Consider the following 16,998-nt stretch of genomic DNA (forward strand, 5'->3'; position numbering starts at 1 on the left):
TTTTTCTTTCTGCTGCACTAATCATAATTTCCATGGCAAAATAAACCCCCTCATTTTGTTCCTTTGCAAATTAAATGTTTTAAGTGTTACCACTTTATTCCAATCAAGATGGCGTCAGGTGTGCCATACTTTTGTCATAAGTAAGACTGTTAGCGCTCTAGTTGTTCTTTAAAACACTCTGGGACATTCTGTCATTGGGCTATACTTGGGCTACCTCTGGGTGATATTTGTGCTACATTTGGGCTCTTTTGTCTCTGGTGGCCATCTTGGGAGACTTATTTGTTATGCAATTTCCTCATTTACTACAGTCTCCTCAGTAGGAATACTTTCAATTTTTTACTTTGATTCCATCAAGAAGGCATTCAGATGTGTCACACATTTGCCATAAATTCAGAATGTTAGCACTCTAGTTGCTCATTAGATCACTGTAGTAAAGCTACTGCTCACCAGGGAAGTCTGCTGCTGGTATTGAAAGCGCATGTTTCAGTCTGAATGTCAGAATTTATTTATGAAATAGAAGAGGATTTGAGAAGTCACTCAAAATGTGCCCTAATTTTTCTTTTCTTTCTGCAGCACTAATCATACTTTCTATATTAAATGAACCCCCTCATTTTGTTCCTTTTTAAATTAAATGTTTTAAGCGTTACCACTTTATTCCAATCAAGATGGCTTCAGGTGTGCCATACGTTTATCATAAGTAGGACTGTTAGCGCTCTAGTTGTTCTTTGGAACACTCTGGGAAGCTGCAGTAGAACACAAATGAATCAACTGACAGTCTCTGCCCTTGTTGGATGTACATGGTTTACTGAGAATGTCAGACTTCATTCTCACATGACTGAGAAAGATTATGTGAATTTACAGAAAATATGCTCTCAGTTTAGCTTATAGATCACCTTCGAAACCTCTGTGTGAAAAGCATGAGAAAATAGTTTTCTCTCAAACATGATTCATGATATCCCAGCAGAAGGCTTTTTCACATGGTAAAATCACCTTAGAACATACCACAATTCCTAAAATGAGTATGGTACCATCAGCAAATGATTTATAATGTAAGTAAAGTCTTAAAACCTTCTATTAACTGCAATGCTTTTTAATGAGGTGCTATCATGTATATTGGTCCCAAGATGGCTGCCAACACTTCTTGGATGAAGTGCTGACAGCCAATCAGATCTCACGATGAGATGTGTGGTTAGGCTCCGTCCAGATATATATGTGATTTTACTTTTGATTCTCTCAGGAACTACTGAACGGATTTACACCATTTAAGCAAAAGGCACGACTCTGAACCAAGGTCTACCTTTCTGCCAAATTTGGTGTAATTCCGTTTAGCAGTTCGGGCTGTAGCTGCGGCTAAAGGTCCTATGGGAAATTGCATGGGGAAAACACGTTTTGGAACCTCCCTTTTTTCTCAGCCCCCGCTACACGAATCATCCCGAGACTTTCAGGATAGGAGTGGACCGGAGCTGGCCAAAAGTTTTGAAAATTTGAAATGTGGATTCCCTATGGAAAATAGGTCCTAACTATAACTAATATATTATCTACTGGCGGTCGCCAGTAGATAGTTATAGTTAGGACCTATTTTCTATAGGAAATCCGCAACATTCTATAATCAATAAGTCTGGCGCCGGTTGATGAATCCTTGCAAAATTTTCCAAACGTTTGCCCAGCTCCGCTCCGCTCCTACCCTGAAAGTTTCGTGGTGATTCGTAAAGTGGTGCCCGAGAAAAAAGGGGGGTCCCAAAACGCGTTTTCCCCATGCAATTTCCCATAGGATATGTTGTTGCAGCTACAGCCCGAACTGCTGAACGGAATGACACCAAATTTGGCAAAGAGGTAGTCCTCAGTTCAGAATCGTGCCTTTTGCATAAATGGTGTGAATCTGTTTATTAGTTCCTGAGAAAATTAGGGTAAAAAAGTTAGTGATATCTATGGCCGGGGAGGATCCGCGGACCCTACCCGCACCGTAAGCGCACCCTCCCCGAATCGAGCGCGCACCCTCCCGATCGTGCGCTGAATGCCAATTGGCTGTCGAGTGTCTGTCTACATTCGAAACCAGGAACTGTTGGCGGCCATTTTCTGCCTCGGTAGAAGCGAGGCTGAAGAAGCAAGGGGAATAAGTGTGTAAAACATATAAAGGGGGCAGAGTGGAAATACTCTGACCCTCTAGAGGTGCTTCGGGGGTCCCAGAAGGACCCCCTGGGGCCCCCTTTTAAAAAATAAAAAAAAAACGGCGAAATGCGCGCAGGGTGCGCGCATCGTATCGCGTTTGGCGCACGGACCCTCTCGCGTTGGGTGCGCAGATCCAAGGAAAAAGAAAATGAAAAAAGACAAAAAATCATTGGTTGTATGACAACTTTCTACACTGAAAGGTAGGGTGTATATTTCTGTTTTTTAAACGCATGATTCTTATTGGTTAACAAAAACTGATTGTAAGGAACATTATATATGATAAGCTGATATGTTGAAAAGTCAAGCACACTTGCTGTCTTGTTTAGCAACATTCTGTGCTGAACTTGTGACCTGTGTGCTCAGTACAGTGTTCCATGACCTGTTTCTATGGTAACAGGCAGAAGGCAGATTGGGGGAAGGGTTGAAATGTATTTCATTTGGAAAGGGTTGAAATGTTTAACCAATAGAAATGTGTGTTTGCTTTTGAATTTATGTGTGAAGGATTGTGATTTGATGTTTACATGTATATGTGTGGAAAATGAAAGGGAAACGTTGCCCTTCTTTGTTTTTGCTGAGAGGTTCACAGTGCAGAGATTCTGTATAAGAAAATCTGGTGTGTGACTGATATCTGGTGTGTGACTGATATACTTCTTAATCTACAAAACAACTTGAAAGGTGAGTTATTTAATTGTGAGGGGATGTATGTAGAATATTTTGATTTTAATCAGACTAATGTATTTCTCCTGCTAAAGTGTAGGGAGTACTTTTTTCTCTACAATCTTATTGACAGTGTGTGTGCATGTAGAAACCATTCTGTGATAAGCATTTGTGTTTTTCATGTGTTTGCAGACAGATAACTGTGTTGTTTTTATATTTTGGTAGAATTAGAAACCAGTTATTGTTTATGAATTTGTGAAATGAGTTATGTTTCTATACTAAAATGTAGTACTCCTTCTAGATGAAGAAATGTGTGTTGGTATAGTGCAAGGGATAGTGTTGTTTGTCTAGAATCACACAGTGAGTATGTATGCATTTGGGAACCACTGTGAGAGAAGCATTTGGTAACATCGTGTATTTGCTGACAGATAACTGTTTTAAAACCTGTCATGTTGTCAAGTTTTAGTAGCATTAGAAGCCAGTCTTTGCTTATGCATTGATAAAATAAGTCATGCTTTGGCACTAATGTGCTGTACGTTATTATGTAGATTGTGTGTAGTCTCCTTACCCCTTGCACAGTAGTGAATGAGTTTTTATAAGCTGCTAGGGATAGTGTTGCTTGTCTAGAATCACACTGTGAGTCTGTGTGCATTTGGGAACCACTGTGAGAGAAGTATTTGGTAACATCGTGTATTTGCTGACAGATAACTGTTTTAAAACCTGTCTTGTTGTCAGGTTTTAGTAGCATTAGAAGGCAGTTTTTGCTTATGCTTTGATTAAATGAGTCAGGCTTTGACACAAAAGTGCAGTCCTGAAATATGTAGATTGTGTGCAGTTCCCTTATCACTTCCACTGTAGTGAATGAGTTTTGGTAAACTCCTAGGGATAGTGGTGCTTGTCTAGAATCACACTGTGAGTCTGTGTGCATTTGGGAACCTCTGTGAGAGATGCATTTGGTAACATCGTGTATTTTCTGGCAGATAACTTTTTTTAAACATGTCATGTTGTCAAGTTTTAGTAGCATTAGAAGCCAGTCTTTGCTTATGCGTTAATTAAATGAGTTAGGCTTTGACACAAAAGTGCAGTCCTGAAATATGTAGATTGTGTGCAGTTCCCTTACCACTTCCACAGTAGTGAATGGTTTTTGGTAAACTCCTAGGTATAGTGGTTGTTGTCTAGAATCACACTGTGAGTCTGTGTGCATTTGGGAACCACTGTGAGAGAAGCATTTGGTAACATCGTGTATTTTCTGGCAGATAACTCTTTTAAAGCCTGTCATGTTGTCAAGTTTTAGTAGTATTAGAAGCCAGTCTTTGCTTATGCGTTGATTAAATGAGTCATGCTTTGACACTAATGTGCTGTACTTAAATATGTAGATTGTGTGCAGTACCCTTACCTCTTCTAGACTAGTGAATGAGTTTTGGTAAACTCCTAGGATAGTGTTGCTTGTCTAAAATCACACTGTGAGTCTGTGTGCATTTGGGTAAGGATTGTGATAGAAGCATTTGGTAACATCGTGTATTTGCTGACAGATAACTGTTTTAAAACCGGTCATGTTGTCCAGTTTTAGTAGCTTTAGAAGCTATTCTTTGCTTATGCATTGATAAAATGAGTCAGGGTTTGACACTAAAGTGCAGTACCATGTACTATTCTCTTCACTGAGCCAGAACTGAAAATTTAAAAGTTTTACCCAGGCACTGTCCTAGCAGTAGTCTGATGATTTAGTCAGTTTCCAAGTACTCATGTTGTGAACCATACATTACCACATAGACTGCTTCAAATGTCTATGCAGTATGCATGCAGTCTTCTAACATACTATACACTTGTCTTTCACACCTTCAATTCCCTAGTCAGTATCTATACAGTCCAGCAAACATCCTGTCACTCCCTTTGCACTCCTCTAGTGACCCATTCAGTACCAAGTACTAATCCATTCACTGTGTCAAAAGCCGTTTAGAAAAGGAGAGGATTTGGGGCAAAGCACAACCGCACCTATCCCTAGTAAGAATATTTAAATAGATGGTGCTAATGACCGGAGATCCAAAGCCTCTAAATCTCCTGAAGCTACACACTTCAAACAACCAATACAAAATTTAATGGTCCAGCACCCAAGAAGCAACACATATTAAACATTTGTGCATGACATGAATAAAAGTCGATAATTAATCTTTCAAGAAATGGACTTTCAGCAGAGACGATTCTTGTCTTTTTTTGATCCTTTATTCAGAAATTTTCTTTCAACATATTAAAACAGACCATAGCCAACGCGTTTCATCCTCACGGACTTCTTCAGGGCTATAAACAATACATATATATACATAAAATTAATATACATTATTTACACACAATTTCTCATTTTATATTACACTATGTACAGTTTAGACAATCATTGCTCATGATTAAAACATTTATAACTGTAACAGTTCTTTTAGCATGAAAGAATAAAGCAAAAGTACTTATCACAAGTTATTTTCTTTTGCCCATTTCACAAAACACCTCCTATCAGATCCTAATCACTCTGCTGAATTCCAAATTACAAATTACAAAGAGGAACAAATATGTAGATATTATTGCTAAAGTATTTTCATATGTTTAAAAATTCCATAGACATTTCACATCAACGCATAATCTCATATTAGGGCATCGCAACAACCTTAGCTAGAGTAGTGGAAACGTGCTATCAATTCCCTCAGGCTTACCATAAAATAGTGGCTTTGTTTTTTTCTCTGGTCTGGGCTCTTCCCTTACGGTCGTGGGTAGTCTATTTGCTGTGTATATTTTGTAATATCTAACAAAAAAGATATTATTGTTTGTTTATCAAAAAGGAATTTCTTTAAATCTTTTCAGACACAAAAGTATATATATACAAAGGCTTTGTGGTCTTATCCACCAACAGATAATAAAATTATTTTTATTATTAATATATTTTCAAATTTCCAGTTTCCAATAATCAGAATATTCCTACCTGACAGAGTGCTCAGGCGATTGAAAAGTCAGTTCCTTTTATTATTCCAGTTTGTTAGATTTAATCAGTATCCGCCTTTTCTCAGTCAGGTATTATCTGTCCAATGATAAATAACAAAAGTAATATTGCTATCCCATTCATGATAACCATATGTCTAGATTGCATATATACCATTTCGTTTCTCTCTGGTTACCCACGTTTTTTATACTTCTCCTTTCTATTTGACTTCACAAAATTATTTTGGTTAAAGACCCTCTTTATATGAGTCTAATATAAACAGGCTCACTAGGCTGTAGGGAATTCTATAATAGCACAACCCTCAATTCCTTGGAGGGTATATTTCCCTCAAATGGTTGTTTAAAGATTATTTAAGCTGAGAAAGATTAATGATAGAAAAGTCAATATATATTTAATGGCAAAACATGTTCACTAGTGTGCCACTTTTTTCTCCCATTAATCTAAGTTTTCCTAGTTTTTAGTAATTCCCAAGTGGTTTCCAATGTTTAAATCTAGAAGCTTACCTTTTTAGTTGTATCTGCCGGCTACTCGCGTGGCATCATTGTTACAAAGTGAAGTGCGAGTATTCAGTTTAAATACCCTACTCGGAACGAGATGCAAAGCACCTGTGTAGAATCGGTGCCTCATTCATTAGAGATTCCTGACTTTGGGCGCCATTTTAGAGTGGATAAATTAACACGTTTTAACCTCATTGTAAGGACTTGGAAAGATCTAATACGTCATTCCATTACTTTATAAAATGCACTCTTGTGCTATTACATTTTAGGCGGCGTCCTATTTTTAATCCGAGCGGTATCTCGGCAACCTACATTATCGTATCGTACCTCAAGTTATTCTGTGTTTTAGTCTCCATTTTGAATTGGGATTGTTTGGTAGATATTCTTCCTCACTCTGCACCCATGTTGGATCGGTGCCTTATTCCTTAACGTTACCTGATTCCTAACTTTAGGCGCCATTTTAGAGTGGATAAATTAACACGTTTTAACCTCATTGTAAGGACTTGGAAAGATCTAATACGTCATTTCATTACTTTATAAAATGCACTCTTGTGCTATTACATTTTAGGCGGCGTCCTATTTTTAATCCGAGAGGTATCTCGGCAACCTACATTATCGTATCGTACCTCAAGTTATTCTGTGTTTTAGTCTCCATTTTGAATTGGGATTGTTTGGTAGATATTCTTCCTCACTCTGCACCCATGTTGGATCGGTGCCTTATTCCTTAACGTTACCTGATTACGGGCGCCATATTTGAATGTCCCTTAATCATTCATAAATCCTGATTTCGGGCGCCATATTTAAAAGGGTAAATTAACACACTTTAACCATTATATTTGTGACATAGACGATCTTAATCGTCATTCCATATATTGATAAGGTGCATTCTTGCACTATTGCATTCAAGTTGTTTTGCCATCTTATAAACCGATAAAAATCTCGGCATATTACATTATATTATCGTACCTTAGCGATATGGATATTTGGTCTCCATTTTGAAATGGCAAGTCAACCTAAGAGGATTACCTTCACCAAACGCGAATCCCAGTTGGTCTATATTTTATAATGTGATTGAGTATACGGTAATTAGCCTTAATCCAGCGCAAGTCCTGATTTTTATTTCAAAAGTTTTTTTATTTATTTAAATCTTGCCGCCTAATCCAATCACTATTTCTAATTTTGGGCGCCATGTTTATATGGGTGACTTATCATACCAAACTTCTCATTGTTTTACTTAAGGGGATACTTTTATTTGGATATGCCACCACCTTTATACAGTTATAGCATCACCCTTGGACGATTTTAAATTGTAGTCTCCATCTTGAGAAGGGTTTCAGTCACTTTTGGTTTTTTTTGATGTAGCCATCTTGGAAAGGGTTTTGGTAAGTTATAAACTATTTATCCCAGCTTAATCCTATGCATCTCTATTCAATCACCATCTTGACATTAATATACACAAGTTATGATCAGTATATCCCTACTTAAATCGGAAGGCAATTTTCCTTATCATTATATGCTATTTTAAATAATTATGTCATTAACATATAGGGAGTGAATGTTTATTTGTGTTCCGGTTCACCCCCTTTTTTTTATATAAAGAAAAGACATAGAGTTAAAGGGGGCCAGTTTGTTAAAAAGTCTACACCCCTTATGTATATTTTAATCATCATCCATAAAGGATTAAAACTGATCATCTGTCATCATTCAAGGGCATTAGGCTCACAAGAAATGGTAAAGTTCATCATTTGTGTTTAGACCCAGAGCTACAGTTCTTAAACGGCAAATCCAACTAGCCTCTACTTTTCTAAGGATCGATTCTCTATTCCCACCTCTTTCCGGTATTTTTATGTGTTCCAATGCATGAAACCATATATCCATTCTTGATGGATGATGTTCATGGATGTGTATCGCTACTGGATAGCGCTCATCCTTGTTTTTTATCGCCCGTACGTGCTCCTGAATCCTGATTTTTAAAGGTCTAATACTGCTGCCTATGTAGACTTTGTTACATGCACATCCCAGGGCATAGACTGTGTAAGTTGAATTACAATTGATAAAGGTATTGATCGTATAACCTTTTTGAGTATTATACTTAAAGTCTGTTTTTTTATTGCATCCAAATTTGCACACACTGCACGAACCACATGTATAAAACCCTGAAGGTTTGCAAGGAAGCCACGTGGTTGGTCTTGTGTCGGGTATTTTAATGTAACTTGGACAGAGAATCTTTTTCAATGTTTCACCTTTTTTATAAACCACTCTCGGTTTTTTAGGAACACTTCCAGGTGGCATCTGTTCATTAGCAATTAAATGCCAATTTTTGCGTAGGATGTTATATACATGGTTGCTGTAAGCATTATACTTGGTTATAAACAGAATTTCTTCCGTTTTAGCCTTTGTATTCGCTTTTGGTTGAATTGATGTTAAGGTAGTCTTACGATCTATTTTCAATGCCCTTGATTCTGCTTGTTTCAGACATTTCTCTGTATATCCTCTATTTCTGAATTTATGCTTGATGTCATTAATACTTTTTGTGAAATTGCCTTCCTCACTACACGCACGTCGGGCTCTAATCATTTCCCCATACGGTATGGCATTGATAGTGGACCTGGGGTGTGAGCTTTCAGCATGCAGTATGCTATTGCATGCTGTAGGTTTAATAAACATTTTGCTTTGTATTTGATTGTTTGCCACATACAGATTTAAATCAAGAAAGTCAATAGAGCTTCCAGAGTAAGCGATTGTCATTTTTATATTAAATCTGTTCTGATTTAGGTATCTGTGGTAATCCATTAAGTCTTCTACTCTTCCGTTCCAAATTAAGAGCACATCATCTATGTATCTCCCGTAAAAGATGATATTATTGCTCCAATTTTTTGAGCCTTGTCCCCAGGCATGCTCCGTCTCATAGAGACCCATGAAAAGGTTCGCGTAAGACGGAGCAAACCTGGATCCCATGGCCGTGCCTTGTTGCTGTAGAAACCATTTGTCACCATGCATAAATGCATTCATACTGAGAATCATGCGAGTCATTTCAAGGAGCATGAGAGTATGTTCCAGGTGACAAGCATTACGTTTATAAAGGAAATGTTTCAGAGCTTCAAGTCCAACATCAGTTTTTATGCATGTATACAGACTCTCAACGTCTAAGGATACAAAAAGAAGTTCATTACTGTCCCAGACAAAGTCCTCCAGCTTGCACAGGACATCCCTACTATCCTTAAGATACGATGGTAGATTCTTAACAAAGGGTTGCAAAAACCCATCTACATACTCAGAGAGGTGCTCGGTTGGTCCCCCATTACCCGAGATAATTGGTCTTCCTGGGGGAAACCCCCCCCCTCCCTTATGAATTTTCGGGAGAATGTAGATGCAAGGTTTTCTAGAGTCTTGTGCTAAAAGATATTTGTATTCTTTGTCTGACAAGAGACATGATTCATGCCAGTCACGTAGGCTAGCATTGATATTTTGTTCAATCAATTTCGTTGGGTCCTCCTTAAGTTGTGTGTAACATTCCTTATTTCCCAATTGTCTATCAATTTCACCCAAGTAATCACATCTATTCATCACCACAATGTTTCCTCCCTTGTCAGCTTCCCTTATAACTATTTCTGGATCTTCCCTTAGAGATGTTAACAATTCCCTTTCTCTTTTAGTTATATTGTATTTGTGTTTACAATGGGCATTTGCAGTGTGTTTATCCTCCAACTGATGTAGCTGTTGTGTGACCTTATTATAGAATTCATCAATGTTGGTATCCTGTGTTCTGGGTGGTTGGAATCTTGATCTATCTTTTAAACCACTGTCTATTGAAGTGTCTTCAAAAATTTCTAACATACTTGCAGTGTCTGTAATATCAATGTTATCATCATCATTATCAAGAGTGGCCAAAAGATGTGTAGCATTAAGATCTGCAATAGTTAGTGAGGAAACATTTGGATGGTCAGACAATACAGTTTGCATACAAGGTCTGTTTTCAAAAAACTTTTTTAATCTCAATTTTCTTACAAATTTAAAGAGATCAATGTGGACATCAACAAAATCACATGGGTTCGTGACACAAAAACTTAATCCTTTACGTAAGATGTCCTTTTCACAATCAGTCAAAGTTCTACCAGACAAATTAACAATATTCAATTCATTTGCAATTTGGTTATTGGCCGTAGTTTCATCATCATTATTGCATTCATCCAATATGACATTCACTTCCTTACTTGTGTTTTGCTTTGCATTCTGGTTTGTACGCCTATTTTTGTATTTCTTCCCTCCCCTCCTGATTCTTGGTTTGGGTTTTTCTTTTTGTTCCCCAGTCTGTAGCGTTGTACCTCCCGTAAAAAATGGGATGAGGTGGAGGTTTCCAGATTACTTGTTCCCTCCCCCAAGTCACTTTCAATAGAGGACAGGGAAGTACTATTGTTGGAAGACACACTCTCCGCCTTCTCAGTGGGTCTGGTAACTTTGGATGAAACATCATCATATTTTTTAGAAAAAGTAAAGATGCGACCACTCGCATAGTCTGCCTCATCTCGTAATATTTTCTTTTGTTTTTTGTCTTTTAAGTAAATCTGGTATGCCACCAGTTCCTTTTTCAGAATCTCATAGTTTTTGGCAATTGCTTCCTTTAGGTTTATATCAGCAATTTCTTTTTCCAATTTTATAATCTCTTCCTTTATTTTGCTAACCTTTCTTTCTGAGTTAGTTATAAGAATCCTCATCATGCGGTATGACGCATCATAGAGGCCTTCCTCCCAATCATCTAAGAGGTCCTGTTCCAAATCCTCGTAGTTAGGGAAAATTAAGATTCTCAAGCCTCGTGGGATTTTCTTGTTCTCAATATATTTTCGCAATGTTGCCCCATCCCACCATTTAGCCAGTTCCTGTTTTTTCAGTTTTTCCAACCTGAAAAATTTCTCCCTCAGTCCCTCATTTTTGGGAGAGGTAGTTGTGGGGATATTAGCTTTTGGCCCCTGTAATTTAAACAGGTCCCCTAGTAATGCTTCCCGATTATCATCAAAATCCATTGTATATTCAAAAAGTAGCAAAAGGATAGTGCTAGTTCACCCAATTAGACAAATTGTTTAGAAAAGGAGAGGATTTGGGGCAAAGCACAACCGCACCTATCCCTAGTAAGAATATTTAAATAGATGGTGCTAATGACCGGAGATCCAAAGCCTCTAAATCTCCTGAAGCTACACACTTCAAACAACCAATACAAAATTTAATGGTCCAGCACCCAAGAAGCAACACATATTAAACATTTGTGCATGACATGAATAAAAGTCGATAATTAATCTTTCAAGAAATGGACTTTCAGCAGAGACGATTCTTGTCTTTTTTTGATCCTTTATTCAGAAATTTTCTTTCAACATATTAAAACAGACCATAGCCAACGCGTTTTCTCATTTTATATTACACTATGTACATATTTCCACTACTCTAGCTAAGGTTGTTGCGATGCCCTAATATGAGATTATGCGTTGATGTGAAATGTCTATGGAATTTTTAAACATATGAAAATACTTTAGCAATAATATCTACATATTTGTTCCTCTTTGTAATTTGTAATTTGGAATTCAGCAGAGTGATTAGGATCTGATAGGAGGTGTTTTGTGAAATGGGCAAAAGAAAATAACTTGTGATAAGTACTTTTGCTTTATTCTTTCATGCTAAAAGAACTGTTACAGTTATAAATGTTTTAATCATGAGCAATGATTGTCTAAACTGTACATAGTGTAATATAAAATGAGAAATTGTGTGTAAATAATGTATATTAATTTTATGTATATATATGTATTGTTTATAGCCCTGAAGAAGTCCGTGAGGATGAAACGCGTTGGCTATGGTCTGTTTTAATATGTTGAAAGAAAATTTCTGAATAAAGGATCAAAAAAAGACAAGAATCGTCTCTGCTGAAAGTCCATTTCTTGAAAGATTAATTATCGACTTTTATTCATGTCATGCACAAATGTTTAATATGTGTTGCTTCTTGGGTGCTGGACCATTAAATTTTGTATTCACTGTGTCAAAAGCCAACCACTTATAAATTCACCCAGGCACTCTCCTTGCTGTACTCTAATCATTCCGTCAGTACCCAAGTACTCATGCAGTGAGCCAGGCCTTAGCACATAGACTGCTTCAAATGCCTATTCACTATGGATGCAGTCCTCTAATCACCTACACAGTTGTCTTTCACACCTTCAATTCCCCAATCAGTATTCATACACTTCTAGCAAACACCCTGTCACTCACCCAGTGTGTCTCCTTATAGTACTGTAATCATTCAGTCAGTTAGCATGTAGTCTTTTAGTGAGGTAGGCTTTAGGGCATGAACTGCTTCAAAGTAGTATGCACTATGCAGGTAGTGTTTTAACCATCGTCACACTTGTGGTTCAGGGCTATAGTTTCTTAGTCAGTTTTTATATAAAATGTGTTTGTACAGTAATGGAATAGTATAAATTTGAAAGTTATTAATATACATTTATTTGTGATTCTTTTTTACAGATACTGTTTTTCAACGTAAAAATAGAGAAATCATGCCAGAAAAAAAAAGAAAAAGAAAAGAAACTCAGAAAGGCGCAAGAGCAGGAGTGTTTTTCATCCGTTTGCACTCTTCTCGTGCAAGATTGTTCGGATGAAGGGTCCTTAGGTGTTTCATCATACTTGCCGTGCCGTACGAGTATTTCTTGTTAGGATCCGCTCACGACAGAACTCTTTTGCAAATCTTGCACGTGACCAAGGTGGCATTGGTCTTTGTTTGCCCCTCGGGAAAAGTAAAAAAATTCCACACCACTGAAGAAAAACGTTGTGGGCGTGGTGCCTTCTGCAAAAATGTATCCTCAGATTCAGTGAATATTTTAAAGCGGCAAGATTTACAGTTTTTGTAAGTTAAACTTATAAAATTTTGTTAGCCGTAATCATTTTATATATCTGTGATTTGTATCTTGTGGTATTTTGCTGAGAATAGCATGTTGTTTTTTTTTTAACAATCTTTCTGATTGTTTTTTTTTTGCCCGCTGTTAAGTGATGAGTACGATTGAAATCCCTATTTTTAGTGAAATTCAATATATTCTGAGAACAGCAAAAAAGGCAAACAAATTACTTTGTGGAAATTATGCTGTGTTGTAAAAAATGTATTATTACATGTTATAATTTTTTTTTTCCTTTTCTTTCACAGATCCAAATTTTAAAAGCAGCAATTTATATGAATTTAGATTGCAATGAAAATCTGAAAAACATGTATACCATTTTTTATTCCTATTACTGTGAAGGTAAGTTTAACTAAGTCTCAATATGCAGAATGAGGAGGTCTGCAAGAAGCTACAAAGTTGAAACACGTTTCTAAAAACACTCTCTTTATACCTATGCAGTTTTGAAATCTGAGTAATAATCAGATATCATGTGACCTGCAAAAAAAGAGATTTGAGGGGTTCATAATATTTCCCATTGTACCTATTGAAGGACCACAATCATTTCAATCATTCTTCTTTAAACATCTTTGCAGACAAAACTCTGTGCTTACCTTCTATCATTCGCAAGGAATTTTAAAACCGGAAATATGTCACTTTTTGTAACATAGTTATTGCGCAAGACACTCTTTCATATTTACAATGAGAGGAAAAGGCACTCTGTGCACTTTTTATACTCCATGTAAATACAACCTCATTATGCACACCACTTTGCGTTGAAAGGGTGTTCTATAAGTGCTGTTGTGCATGATTGCACTGAATACTCATAGAACAAGACACATGTCTAGATTTATCAGAAATCATGAATCTCGATATGTGTGTGAATGCTGCACTATTCTAAAATTGGTGTAGGAAAGCACAACAAGGAGAATTGTTTTCATTTCTCCACATTTTTATATCTTCAATGCATGCTACAATGCTCAGCATGCATTGAAGGAGAAAAATGCCTTTACTGATTGTTTTTGTGCAGGAAGGTGTGTCTTCCTGCACAAAAACAAACAGCACATGACACAGATATCCTTGCACTATGGTGCAAGGGTGCCTGTGTCACCACATGGCTGCAGTTTAAGCAGCCGTGCAGAGAGAAGCATAGATTTGCAACATATTTATGTACATATGTTGCATCCCTGTGCTTTGGAAGTACTACAGCACACTGCAGTTAAAGAGGTTACTGTGAGATGCTGCAGCACTTCCTCATAGTTCTGCACTTATACATTCACCATACGCTACTAATGCATTCATTCAGTCAATTACATACTACACATACATTCATCTAAACTTTCACACACTAACAAAGAAACGTAGCTTTTTTTTTAAACCAGGAAAGTTAGTTCTTACAAGAACTTTTTTTTTCTTCTTTTTTTGGGGGGGGGGGGGGGGGTTTCCAACAATTTTGTGATTTTTGGGGATTTTTTGGAAAAAAACCAAAAGAAAAAAGAACAGGAGGAACCAAACAATGAACTTCAGGGAAAAATAACAAAAAAAATTGAAAAAACTAGCAAATGTCACTTTCTTGCCGGCGGCAGATCAGATCGATCGACTGCTCACCGTAGCACAAAGTCGCATTGCACTTAGTGCAGAGCACTTTTAAAAATTGAAATTGAGGACGGATGTCCAAGTTTTGGGCTGATGGATGCACTCTTTAAGTGCTCGGCTGCGATGAGGTGGAAGGCGCAGGAGCAGGAGTGTTTCTCATCCGTTTACACTCTTCTCGTGCAAGATTGTTTGGATGAAGGGTCCTGAGGTGCTTCATCATACTAGCCGTGTCGCACGAGCATTTCTTGTTAGGATCCCCTCGCGACAGCACTCTTTTGCAAATCTTGCATTCTGCCCCTCGGGAAAAGTAAAACATTTCCACACCACTGAAGAAAAACGTTCTTTGCGTGGCGCCTCCTCCAAAAATTCATCCTCAGATATATGAGGAGATGCAGGTGATGCCTGCTGCCCTGAAGCCATTTTTAGTTGAAAAAAGTTAGAGCTAAGTGTAAACTTAGTCTAAAAAATCTTCTTCTCTGCAAAGAGATGCTCCTCCAAAGAAGGTCAAAGAAGAATTATTGAATTGGGTGGGGTCTTTCAATAGTTAGAACAGGAAGTGTAATGAACCAATCAAATCTCTTTTTTGCAGGTCACATGGGATCCCAGCGCGCATACGTGAAATTGAATTTAAATAAATTATAGGATTAGATGTAAAAATATATCAGTTTTAAGACTAGTTTAGAGTTTATCTTCAATTAATATTCACATGAAATACATATATATATGTTTTTTTAAATGTTAAATATTTAGTGGGATCCGCGCACCTACAGCATCATAGACGCAGATGACGCATCGTGGAAGTGCGTAAACGTCGCGTTACGTACATCGAACGTGTCGCGTATAGGCTGGGAGTCGCATACTTGTCGCATTGCGATCGCGCACTAAACACGTACCCAACGCATACCATGCACGGATGCTAACGCGTAGGGATCGAGAACGGTGCGCATAGGGTGTGCGGATCCAAAAACATGGAAAAAAATATATAAAATAAAGTTTTGAACATATAGTTAAAGAAATATTTTTACAAATATAAAACAATATGTTTGAAAAACCCAATAAAAACAAATAATATTTTTTACGTTTTTAAAAGAATTAATTAAAAAAATTAATTTAAAAAATGGTGATAAAAAAGAATTTTAAAAAAACATAATTAATGTAATTAACACACTGAATTTGAAAAATATAGAAATCCAATGAAAATCATTAAACATGATATCTTTAGAGATAAGTTATAGATATGAATTAGCATTTAAAAAACCTTTGATATTCACTGAAAAACCATAGGTTTCATGCACGTTATAGTTAGGAATTGGCATTTAAAAAACCTTTGAAATTCACTGAAAAATCCAAAGGTTTCAGGGGCGTTATAGTTAGGAATTGGCATTTAAAAAACCTTAGACATTCACTAAAAAAAACATAGGTTTCAGGGGCGTTATAGTTAGCTGGACATTTCCCTCGTACAAAACCCTAGAAATTCCCCTGTTATAGTTAGTTCAGCTAACTATAACTCGCGCCTCCGCAATGCACTGCTGGATATGCGGGATATGCGGGGGGCACATTGCCCTTGCTCACTGGCCTCCAAGACTGCCGGGGCTTATAAAGCTGGGCCAGTGAGCAAGGGCAATGTGCCCGAAACGTTTGGCAAACTTACCTGGATGTGACTGCGCTCCGCTGTTGCCTGCAATAAAGAAGGTTTATTTCCAGAGTGTGATGGCGTTCTAAATAAGGGCAACCTTTGTTTTGGACTAAGTACAGCGGCGCGCCTCGCCGCAAGAGTGCCCCGCCGCAGAACCAGCGGACCTACTGCGCTGACAAAATGAGCGCAGTGTGTACTTTGGAGTCTATTTTTGTGGGGTTTACGACTGATAGTGCAGAGCCTTGTTGCCTTTAGGTAAATCCACTTTGGAATCGTTAATTCCAGCATCAAGTCCCGCCGGCGCCCACGTGGGTAAAGAAGGAACTACAACAACCATGAGGCTTTGGGGCAGTGCAAGCCCATTAGGGCGTGTCCATTGAACATTTAAATCCTCCAAGACTGCCGGGACTTATAAAGCAGGGCCAGTGAGCAAGCGTTATGTGCCTGAAACGTTTGGCAAACTTACCCGGATGTGACTGCGCTCCGCTGTTGCCTGCAATAAAGAAGGTTTATTTCCAGAGTGTGATGGCGTTCTAAATAAGGGCAACCTTTGTT

General features: G+C 37.6%; 1 protein-coding gene and 1 long non-coding RNA gene across 2 annotated transcripts; both read right to left on the minus strand.

Moving 5' to 3' along the window:
* Window positions 1-2,319: 2,319 nt before the first annotated feature.
* LOC146798545 (uncharacterized) lies at window positions 2,320-12,846 on the minus strand. Its single transcript, XR_014969181.1, has 3 exons — window positions 12,325-12,846; window positions 4,012-4,763; window positions 2,320-3,460 (listed from the first exon to the last, which is right to left on the minus strand). It is a non-coding gene; the product is annotated as an uncharacterized LOC146798545 (long non-coding RNA).
* On the minus strand, window positions 4,806-10,666 carry LOC146798546 (uncharacterized). The gene is made up of 3 exons (XM_085625840.1): window positions 5,792-10,666; window positions 5,526-5,614; window positions 4,806-5,121 (listed from the first exon to the last, which is right to left on the minus strand). Exon 1 carries the CDS (start codon window positions 10,267-10,269, stop codon window positions 8,026-8,028), a length of 2,244 nt encoding a protein of 747 aa, XP_085481966.1. The 5' UTR covers window positions 10,270-10,666; the 3' UTR covers window positions 4,806-5,121; window positions 5,526-5,614; window positions 5,792-8,025.
* Window positions 12,847-16,998: the final 4,152 nt, after the last annotated feature.

Source organism: Triturus cristatus, chromosome 9 (genome assembly GCF_964204655.1).
Source record: "Triturus cristatus chromosome 9, aTriCri1.1, whole genome shotgun sequence".
NCBI classification, from domain to species: domain Eukaryota; kingdom Metazoa; phylum Chordata; class Amphibia; order Caudata; family Salamandridae; genus Triturus; species Triturus cristatus.